Below are 12,060 nucleotides of genomic sequence, written 5' to 3' on the forward strand. Positions count from 1 at the left end.
CAAATGGATCCTAAGTATGTGGGGTTGTAGAGCAGCAGTGCTAACCAGATCATGAACTCCATTAACATCTGGTATATAACCCAGTTCAAATCTCCAGAAATCCAGTCACCAGTTAATTTTGCTGAAGGATAAAAGATGTCTTAATGTTATAGCACCATTCTGTAAAGCATTTCATATCTTCTTTTTAGGCCATTTCTTTAATTTAGGTAAAGCCAAACAGACTATAATGTGGCATATTGAGATGCCAGTTATCAGGCCAGTTTATTTAACAGAACGGAGAAAACATGAACAGAGTGGAGAACAACTTTTAATTGAAAAAAGACTAGGCTCTGAGAATTTATAAGAACTACTGCTGAGCCTTTTAAAATCACACCTAATGCTTTAATAGCAACATTTGGAGTAATACCAGATGGAATAAAAGTGTGTTGTGAAAAACAGAAGGTAATAAATATCCTGTATCATGCTACTTGCATGAAGGCTTATTCTGCTAATCCCTCTATAACTCAGTGGGAAAGTGATGTCCCATATCTGAAATTGGAAAAAAATCTAATTCTTTTTGAGGATCTGTTCAGATTTTCTTCAGAACTTGGCAAGAACTCATTATTGCAATTCCAAAGTAAGCATGTTGAGTTTGCCGTCAAATGTTTTAATGTACTTACTGTTTTATCCTCTACAAAGGACCACTTTAGGCTCAGCCGCTATGTCACATAGCTCTCCTTGCTGGGTGAGGGTTGAACGCCAAGGCTGCATGGATTGTTTTCAAAGTATTGTACTTACGATCTTATTTTTTATTTGTTTGTGTTCTGGCTTGGTTACCAAATAAAAGGATTTATTAAAAAAAATAAAAAGAAACCCCTTCTGACAAGCAAAATAAACACATGCCACTAAACTGATAGTTAGTTGGCACTTCAGTCAATGACTGGCGGTATTGGGCAATTGGATTAGCAATAAAGATTGCACACAGACTTTTTTTTCTCCCGCACAAATATGCTGATCACCCAAGCTGATACACAGACAGAACTTCATCTTCTCTGGTGTTTTACTGCATAATAATAATTAAATCCAATTTAATAATACTTCTAAGTCAAACTCAAAGAATTATTTTCTGAATAAGAACTAAGTGACAATAACATATAAAAATTAGACATGGCAGGCTGCAGGAAAAACAGCTCTACAACTAAATCTATAATAACTTTTCCAAATAATTAATTGCATTTTTAAAAAACAGAATAATGTCAACATTTCAAAGCTTAACGAAAATATTAGAGATATTATCTAGAGATAACCAGTAAACCCACTATTGTCTAAAGAATCGCAAATCCAAGAATGGCAATGACTTTCTGTTCCCTCCGATCTTTGGAGGGATGAAAAATCATGGAGGGTGGGAGCATCCTGGGAAAGTTTTTATTTAATTAAATAAATATATTTGTACTAAAATTAACCAATTTATTAAAACTAAAATTGACATTTAATTGTTATATTATTTAAGTTCAAAATGTGTTTGAGTTGCTGCACTCATAAGTAAAAAAAATATCGGAGTGCAAAGGTTTAAATGAAGTAAACTGGAAATATAAAATTCATGTTAGGAATCATAACTGAACTTACTTTTAACACTGAATTACCCTAATGTGATTCAAATAAGCCACACTGACAGCCGCCACACTGACTGCTGGCACAGTGGATTAGACCACACTGGCTGCTGGCACTGTGTAGTGGAGTAGCTGCTGGCACTGTGGAGTGGAATACTGCTGGCACTGTGGAGTGGAGAACACTGACTGCTGACACTGTCAGTAGTCATCACTATTTCAAGTTTAAATATGTCACGATGGCAACTTGTTGGCGTGCACACTTTACCTCAAGCTTAGTTTACAGGTTGTGTTGTGTTGTTTGGGCGCCACCTACTGACGGTGGGAAGCCGCTGGGTTTGACTCTGGGGTGCTGAGGCGCTGTGCGCATACACTTTCGGCACGGCTTGCTTCTGGCCTCTGGCATCCGTGCATATATACAACCTTCGTTTAGTAATATAGATATACAAACATTTAAAATATTACAGACAACATGATTGAAATATTCTACAACCATTTTTATCATTTAAAATTGCAATCAGCAAAGTTAGACTTCAAGAAGCTCCAATACATAAAGGTTTTCTTTCCAAGTAATCTCACATCTTTGTAGCTCCTGCGCTTCAGTGAGAGCCCTTCCATTTCTTTACAATAGTTGTTTGCTGATTTTCTAAAAGTACATGATAGTGCAAGCCACGAGAAAGCTGACACTTCCACACCATGAGCATGCACCTCTTTCAGGAAGTGAACAAGGATCTTAGCAGATGATGTGCCCCCCAACAAAAAGGTGGAAATCAAGTAGTCGGAGCCAACTGAGCTAAAAAGAGGCCCATCATCCCCAGTGACTATTAGGGCTTTGGTGAGAAAGAAGCGGATATCTGCACACCAAATCACTTTGTAACAGTCTCCAGCACTTACAAACTCCTCATGCAGAGTCAATCTGTTACAGTTTACTCAGTACCCCAGCAGTGTAGGTGACCTTTTAGGTTCAGTTAGTGAATATGTAGTTCACATAATGCTAACCACCTTAATAAAAGGACAAATGTCTGTGCGTCTGCCTGTGTGTCCGTCTGGTTGCTGTGTCTCTGTCATTTCAAAAGATGGCACTTCACAAACATTTGTAGCAATAAAATGCATTGCATTTGTCATTCTAACAGATGGCACACCACAAACATTTGAAAATGAAGCCCATTGTAGGTAGGGCATAGGTCACGTAACTCGCACAACATCATGGAATATCCACAATGTCCATTGCAAAACACCCTCCGAGTCAGATAACCCTCCCACGACCCTAATCTTAACCACTGTGTAACCGGACATTCAATGGATGTTTATGTCGGGTGTTGCATGATGTTGGGCATTATGTGACTGACCTCATAAGTACTGTAGGCTGCAATTACACTCTGCACACATTTGTAGTAATAAAATGCATTACAAAATACATTCCAATAGAGGTTGCAGTGCAAATGTTAACGCTGAGGTCTACATTGATTACTTAGATTTCCACCTGTCTCAGTTGGGTAGCACAGCTAGTACTGTCACAAAGGGACACAACTTGTTTTTTCAATCAGTCACCATTTAACAATGAGATGCAATTGATAACAGAATCAGCAGTTCACCATCTAAATTGGTCCCATTTATACAGTAGATATTTTTGCTCTCATGAAACATTTGATGTAATAAAATATCTGGAAAGAAGTTGAACAGAAAAAAAGAGACTGAGAATTACCAATCTGCGTCAGCCTACAAATCATGTGGATGATATATTGACACTTCTTGTCAGAGCTGCTCCTTCCTACATGCAGATTGCGCACTGCGTATGCGGCTCGCGATCAGAGGACCAATGTGGGGGGGCCCGTTGAGGGTTTGTAGACCTCTGCGATTCAGGAGGTCCACTGCACAGCTAATTAAAAATTGCACATTTCTGTTGCTTGGTTTACTTGACTTGAGTCAGATAACTGCTCCCAACAACCCTATTTGTGACTATACTGTAACCAGCAGTGACGCACGGTGAGGTTCATGTGGCTGGTGAGGCACTGACTCATTCAGAGTCAGAGTTACAAATATATGAACCCAAAAGAACAGCCTATTCACTATTCAGTTGGCTGCCGGTATGCACCTTGACTACTGGTTATGTTTCATATCTCATCAGCATTCTTTACACACACATACTTTAGGTAAGGCACATATTTGGCTAAGAAAGAACGTTACATTTATAACGCTGAGAGAGAGCGGAGAGTGCGTATTTGCTCTGCACCTTCCATGTGTTCTAAATTTGCCGTTGCGATTCCACAGTTCATACTCATTCAATACAAATTAAAGTCTAGAGAGGTGTACAAAAAAATCGAATAAAATTTTGACCTTAATTGAAATATTTAGTTGTTTTTAAAAGCTTTTAATGCTTATGCTTTAATTAATTTTAATACAGACTGTTCAACAAAAGGATAACAAGAAAAACAAAAAAATATTTTTTTAAGGTCAAAATTTAGTTTTTAAATATTGGATTATTTTTTCTTCTTAGTCTGATCCTATTTTTTATAAAATTGAAAACCGTTTATGGTCTTACCTTTATTTGTAAAGGAAGTCCATGCGCCTATTCTTCTCCATTAAAATTTCCGTCACTTTCTTGTAAAAGTCCTCCTTATTTTCCTTTAGTTTTAAAAGTCTTAATCTTCCACTTGGGCAGTCAGTCGGAGCAAAAAAAATTAATAAACATTCCGCTGCACTGCACTTGACTTTCTGATATCACCAAATTCTTGGTTCCCAGAGCCTCTGCGTAGAACAACAGCAGCAACGAGCACCTGTTTGGCTCACATTCACCCTCTTCAATGTCTGCCTCGCCTTGTGCCTTTAAACTACAGTTTTACATCCGATCAGCAAGACTAAATGTCACACGCATTCATTAAAGAAATTAGCCAGACTGTGAAAAGTCAGGGTTTATAATAAACGCGTCTGAAAACATTATATTGGCGGCATACAGAGACAGCAACAGGCACGCGCCAATTGCATGCTTCAACCTCGTGTGTCAGGGAGAGCGCACTAAGAGGTGAGGCTCCGCTTGTCGCTGTTACACCTTGCGTTTCTCCCCTGTATTTGAACAGGAAATGCACAAACTCAACAATCAAAATTTTTGGAATCTTATAGAAAACAAATTTATAGCACAGACCAGTGGATAAATTTATTTTATGTAATCATTATTAGTTTTTTTTTTTCCATGATGACAGGTGAGGCTCTGCCTCCCCTGACTGCACGTCCCTGGTAACCAGGCATGTAACATCATGGAAGTATAATGCAAATAAAAACCTCTTCAATGGAGAGGAGCTCTGGAGATTCACAGCTTGACTTTATAATGGTTATTGCTGTTTCATGAATCATCAGATTCATGTTGCTGACAGTCACATGTTGTGATAATTTTCCATGAAAGAGTAGAGAGAGTCAACAACACTCAGGAAAAAAACTAAATCATGAAGGCTTGTTGTTATGTGGCGTGATACTTCATTTCATAAATACACACAAACTTTGTCTGCAATGGTGCGGAGTATCCAAACACTCATTTCTTTATTGCATTCAACAACAACAACTCTAGGGTGCACCACATACACTATATCTTGCTTGGTGCCACCTACTGGTTACTATCGGCATTGCGAAACATGTAGTTTAATACAATACATAACACTTGTGTTAGAAATCTTCCAGTAAGCTAGCTAATGTTACATCAATTGCCACTGTACTGCAGCTAGCGGTTTACTGGAGTTACAATGGAGTAGTAGTATGTGTAATAGTTTTGATATCAAGTGTTTAACAGCTTGTACCTGATGTTACTATTCATAACTGACTTGTGGTTATGGATTTTTTATTACCGTCACATAGACCCACAAACCTATGCATGTTCTTAAACGCTACTAACGTTAGTCAACATATAAAGGGCTCCGAGTGTTGTTGCATTGGGGACATGTGTGTTGATGAAATTTACACACTCGTGGCTCTCTTACTTACTAGTTAGTTATTGGTTGAATAGTGGAAAAGCACCAGACAAGCAACTGTGACATACAAAAAGAGCAATTTAGCTCACATTAACTTCAACTGTTAGATAGTTTTATCAGCAGACAATATTACTGATCTAGTTAATGCCTTATTGCTCTCTGCTGTCGGAAGAGCAAAAAGATGTTTAGATAAATTCACTGGGTAGAGGAAATATATCCACATGTTAATATGTTACATTTTTATATATAAATATTCTATAATATATATTACATAAATTCACTGGGTAGGGGATATATTCACATGTTAATTTGTTACATTTTTATATATAAATATTCCACCATGTCTGTTCATTTGTCTGTCCAGGATTTGAAATCATCTGTAGCTCGCCAACCGTTTGACCTATTGACCTGAAATTTGGTACACATATACAAAGTGACAGCTACTCTCCGCTTTCGAGGCGATGATTGCCCTCCAAAGTTATTCCTCTTTTATTTTATTGTAGAATCAGCCATGCGGTGCATGCATATGGGTGCCGTTCTCATCCCTACCACCTTCGTCATCACTTCCTCTACCTCTTCGTATTTTAAATCATTCTTGAGGCAGATTGAAGACAAGTAAAAGCTTAAGTGAAAAATTAAAGAAAACGTACTAAGTAATTGCAACACAAACACTGACTTAATCAGTTTTAACGTTAAAAGATGCCAATGAAAGAAGACAAGAAGCGGACCGCTAGGGTGGAGAAAAGAAGAGCTACTCAAGAAGTAGCAAGCACCTCAACCTCTGAACAAACGAATGCTAAACATACAGAGAATGAGTATGAAAACTAGGAACACTCAAGTCAAGTGTCTTCACTGCACGATAACCGTTACTGGTATCTAAATATTCAGCTTCACTTTCATCCCGTATTTACTACATCAACTAAGTTTATTAGGCATGTCTCTGAGGATTAAAATAAAAATACATTTTTTGCACAGAGCACAGGGTAAAGTCTTGTTAGAAATACTAATAGATGGGATTCAGGGAAAAACAGGGTGCATGGGGGGGGTCCCAGAAGATTCTGCTTAGGGCCCCAGTTTATATGATCATTCAGAGAGCTTGTCAGTGCCATGAATTAGCTGGCTTGTAGAAACAGATGAATGATATGTCTTCAGTATCTTCAATAACATAGGTGAAGAAAACCAAGTATTGTTAACACTATAATCAATACCTTTCCCAAAAAGTATCATCTTGATGAATAATTCACATGGATGTCTTATATAATCTAGGCAGACTGTGGACAAACAGCTTCTGTAACTTGGGGGCAGAGTTCTTTTTTAAGGCTTCATCACCACTCACTCACCAGAATTGCTGCCTTTCATTCTCATGATAATGAGCATCGACTGATTACAGCAATCACAGAATGCCATTACCAGAGACATGACACTCGCCAGACAGCTTCACTAATCCTCTTAAAGCTCAACTACAATGATTCCCTGTGAATTTAACAAGAAACTCCAGCCTCCTGTTTGAAATCAAACACCCCATTTATGCTACTTTAATCATAACGTTGGTATAACACTGAAGTCGATACAATATTTTCATTGTCTAGCTAGAAGGAATTAAAAAGGCAAATATAGTGTTATTTTGTTAGAAGTAATGAATCAAAGGATACTTTGACAGAGTGCATAGTCCACTACAAGCCACATCTGAGGTACTGTGTACACTACAAAAATGGAAGAGTGAACGACTGCACCCCAAGACCAAAGGGCATGTCCTACTTTGACAGGCTTAGACATCTAATTCACTTTAGTGCTGAACAGAGAATGTAGCGTGGAGACATTTTACAGATCTTTGAAATTCTCAACGGTATTGATAATGTTGGCCTGCCAGATCTTTATTAATTTAATAATGAATTGCATACTTGAGGACCCTACTGCAAATTAAGGGGGTATGCCTGTAATGCTGAGGCTAGAAGCACCTTGGCAAACAAAGGGTTGTGGCAATCTGGAATAAACTGCTAAGTCATGTAGAGAAAGCCTGGAGAGCTTTTAAAAATGAACTGGCCAAGATATTGGGACCACTCAGCTATTAGCTAAACAAACAAGCTTTAATGGACTTAAAGGTCACCTTGCATTTGTCACACAGCCTGTGATTTTATGTGCAGCCGCTCACTAAATGCTATTAAGTTCAGTGTGTCATACTGTCTCATCCGGATCCCACTCCTTATGACTGTCAAAAGGTGAAGAAGGATGCATTGTTAAAGCCAGACAACTTAATATTAACATGCAAACCATTGATGGGGGAGTTTGAGTGGATGTGGGTCCTGTAGATATTCAAAATGCTTAAATATTATGCTCAATTTTTCTGAATCCAACATTATTTTTATCCAAATTTCACTATGTTCATTTAATGTTCCTGCACTCTCTCTTTATCTACATCTTTATAGAACTGCTATTTATTTAGAAGTAACTTTCTTAATCATTTTATTATTAGCATTGTAAATGCAGTCACATTTAAAGGAACCATATAAAATCATAACAAATTAATGGAGAATTAAATATACTACCAGTCAAAAGTCTGGCCATACCCAGAAACGATCATTTTTTAATAGAAATTGATAAAATTTTTTATAAAAAGACCATTACATTGATTTAAAAATATCCCCAAGTAATTACTAGTGTTGCTAATGGTTATTACTGCTTGAAGTGATGGATTTTTAGTTTATTCTTCACAACTGAGTGCAGGTGGCACAGTTATAGTGTCTCGTAGTAAGGGGGCCGGGGGTCACGTCACGTGAAGTCTGCATGTTCTCTCCATATCATCGTGGGTTTCCTCCGGGTGCTCCGGTTTCTTCCCACTGTTCAAAGACCTGCAGATTAGGTGAACTGCTGCTGACACTACATTTGTCCTTTTTGGTGTGTGTTTGGTGTGTGGGTGTCTGCCCTGCGATGGACTGGCACCCTGGCCAGGATTTGCTCCTGCCTTGTGTGCTATGCTAGCTGGGATAGGCTCTGGCTCATCCCACATGACATACAAGTGCAAAGCTCCATGTTCAGCAGCCACTCTTTCAGTGTCCTAATGTTAAACTCCATTTGCTTATCCTCCGTCATGTTTAAAATCTGACTGGTTATTAGAGAAACCTTTGCAATCACATCAGCAGAAACTGGTTATTCAGTTAACACAGGTTCTAGCTTTCCTAACGTTCAGTCCTGGGTTCATAAATTGCCAAAATGAAACAGCTTTTTCTTTTTTTTTTTTTGCAAAATACAGCTTATTCTAGTAACAGACTGTCAAGAGACTGAAGGTTTCATATAAAGGTGTCTGTTACTGTCTTGAGAGAACAAGGCAAACTAAATCTAACCAGGATAGGAAATTAAAGCAAAGGCCTAGATGGACAACTGCATAAGAGGATAAGGACATTAGAGTATTTCGTATTGCTAAATACATTTAGAGATTCCACACACTTTTAGCCTACAGACGCTAAATTACATTTCAAGGGTCTTCATCTTTTAAAGACGAGGTGATGATCTTCTTGAGACAGTTTAGAAGTCTCCTTTAAAAAAAAAATCAGCGCTTTATCAGCAATTAGAGAGTGCATCGCTCCACTACGTACTGGGTTCTGTAATGTCCAGACGAGGCTCCGTTTCCCGGCTCCGTCATTTTAAACTTACACTTGAGCTCTAATCGGCTTTTAAAATGTGGTAACGCAGGGTTTGGCTCACCAGTGCCCGCCATGCCCTGTGTGAAGTCTACTCGCCCTCCCTGAATCCCCAGTGCCTAATCCGTTCATCTGACGTGTTACGGCGATTGGCTGCACATCACCTGCTGGCCACGCCTCATGTCCTCGCTGCTTACTGGCGGGCAACCAGAATGGGCTCCAGCTGCCCACTCTCCAGAGGGTCCGGAGAACGGAGGCAGAAGGCCATCAATCTCTGTTTAATCTTGCTGAAAATATGGGATTTTGAGATTGTTTCTCCTTTTTATTATTTATTTGTTAATCCGGGCATACTCATATTCAGTCTTCAGTTTTCTCAATTATCCTACATGACCGGCTTAGTTTATTTAAACCAAACTGAAGTTAAATGTCACATTTGAAGGTGCGGGTGAATAATGCTTACTAATGAGGTGTTAAATTAACAAGTTATTTTAAACTACATTTGTAATGAAATATCCACCGGCTTTATTGTATCGGTCAAGCGCACATTAAATAAACCATGCTAAAATGTAATAATTTTTATATCAGTTTGATTGAACTTATCATTATCCATCATCCATCCATCCATCCATTATTCAACCCGCTATATCCTAACTGCAGGGTCGCGGAGGTCTGCTGGAGCCAATCCCAGCCAACACAGGGCGCAAGGCAGGAAACAAACCCCGGGCAGGGCGCCAGCCCACCAATTATCATTATAAAGTATGCATATTTCGAATACACTCCTGATATGACCTAATATGGCATGAACAAAATGTAAATTTCCATCGATGCCGCTAATTAAACAATTGCCAGTATCAACAAAAAACTGCACGCCACATTCTACTGAATACAATTCATCTTGAGGTAAGATGACACACTCGGGACTGGCATTTGGTAATTGTTTCGGTGCGGTATTAAAGCTTTCATGCACTATGAAAATATCAACCAATTATGCCATTATTTTATTTATCCCGGTATGACTAAAAGCTTTTTTTTTTTTTTAATAACGTTACGTTAAATAAAAGCGGATTGTACATGTGCAATAGCAGATCAAGTGAAATCACCGGAGAGGATGGAAAACAAATCCACAAAGGAGTCGATATTTAAGCAGCTTGGCGACATCTATTAAAGTTTTTCCGAGATTTTGTAACTGCCCAAAACAACATGCGTCTACCACGGCTGGGTGTTCAGAGCAGTACCGTCATTCACTGCAAGCATGTTTCAGATCATTCGATTAGATTTGTCTGTTGTGTGAACAACGCATATTCTTTTCAAAACCAAAATATATGCATTCAGAATATTTAAAGTATATTTATATAGCAGGTATTACCTTCCATCACTCTGTGTCAAGCGCAGATCGGAGCCACCTTCCAGAACGCATTCCTACCATCGAACAGCACTTTTCCGTGGTCGTGCAAAAGCGTACTCGTGAACTCGAGTATCAAAAAATGTTTTTGCTGCTCCCACAAATCCTTCCAAATTTCCAGGGATCGATCTCCCTCCGTCGTCCCCGGTAGTTGGTTTTACCTGGCTGCGCCTCAGCAGGACCACTTGGAGAGGGTTTGTTTCACCCTTATTAAAAATGTATTATTGTTGGAGCTGCTCTCCACAAGTGTGCCGCCGTGCATAATAAGCAAATGTCTCAATGTACTTCTTTTCTTATTTTACCTACAGACGGCAAACTAGCTTCGTAACCACCTGCCGTGATAAGCACGGGAATCGCTTGAAAATGCGCCACTCAGTTTAGCCGGTACACAAAGGGCTGTCCACTTTCTCAGGTCCGCTTGAAATCTTGGCATTCGTGAAGCGGATTTTTCGCTTTTATACCGTTTGGGGATGGGGCGTAGGTGTGGTGTGTAGAATGATCGGAGCCACTCTAAGCATACTGAGACACAGAACCAGCACAGACGCGAGGACTCTTTTCGAAGTCATCAATAAGAAGCATGTGCCGCTGCTGATGATGATTTAAATAAAGCAACTTTTCTGGGCGTTGAGTTTGAATGCTGAGAACAAATATAAGTGATGTCCTGCTATGTGTCCATTTAGATTCTGCTTCTGACAGTGGCATTACATGTTTAGCTCTTTCCTGGTCTAGGATTGTGATCTCGGATTTGTCTGATCTCGTATTTCGAAGTACCCCAGCAGTAATCCACCGGAGCGAGAAGTATCTAGCTGCAGCCAGGACAGTTTTAGGCATGCGGCAGATGCGAGTAGTTCAGACACTATGAGACCTCTTTGTACCCATATGAGAAACATGATCTTTATCTTTATCACTTGTATAACTGTCCAATTAAATAACTTACTAACTTGATTCAGTATACATTTTAATGCAAAGTGTTGCTTTACCTAGCTTCATTTAATTTTTCACAAAAAAAGTTACGTCGACTTATAAAATATATATTTATGTGTGTATATGGTACCGTGCCTGTCAAATAATACAATGAGTACACGACACGTGTTTCGCCCTTATTGGGGCTCATCAGGTGTAAACACTTTTGCTTCCCCTTACGGGGATCGGAGCTCGGACGTCAGCGCCAGAGGCTGAAGAATGTGACGTTGCACCACAGCAGCTGGTTCGCTTACTTGACAAGGTAAAGATCGGAGTATTACATTCATAGGTCTGAATTGCAATCTGATTATTTAGATGGTTACCTACCAGGTAACGCCAATCGGCAAATATGTGCCACGTCCTCTCAGTTGTGAGATGCATCCCCTCCATTATCCAACCCGTTATATCCTAACTACAGGGTCACGGGGGTCTACTGGAGTCAATCACCGGCTCAAGACAGGAAACAATCCTTGGGAAGGGCGCCAGCCCACCGCAGAGTTGCGAGAAGCAAA

The 12,060-nt window shown here is 39.3% G+C and overlaps 1 protein-coding gene across 1 annotated transcript in view; it reads right to left on the minus strand.

Moving 5' to 3' along the window:
- The window catches only part of LOC120541276 (neuropeptide FF receptor 1-like), a 50,845-nt gene extending 39,481 nt beyond the window's left edge, over positions 1 to 11,364 (minus strand). Inside the window, exon 1 of the mRNA XM_039772764.1 lies at positions 10,550 to 11,364. Coding sequence (XP_039628698.1) covers positions 10,550 to 10,556 — 7 coding nt within the window. The 5' untranslated portion in view covers positions 10,557 to 11,364. The remainder of the gene's footprint in view (positions 1 to 10,549) is intronic.
- Between the last annotated feature and the right edge of the window lie 696 nt (positions 11,365 to 12,060).

The sequence above is a fragment of the Polypterus senegalus genome, chromosome 1 (assembly GCF_016835505.1).
Source record: "Polypterus senegalus isolate Bchr_013 chromosome 1, ASM1683550v1, whole genome shotgun sequence".
In the NCBI taxonomy this organism is placed as follows: Eukaryota; Metazoa; Chordata; class Cladistia; order Polypteriformes; family Polypteridae; genus Polypterus; species Polypterus senegalus.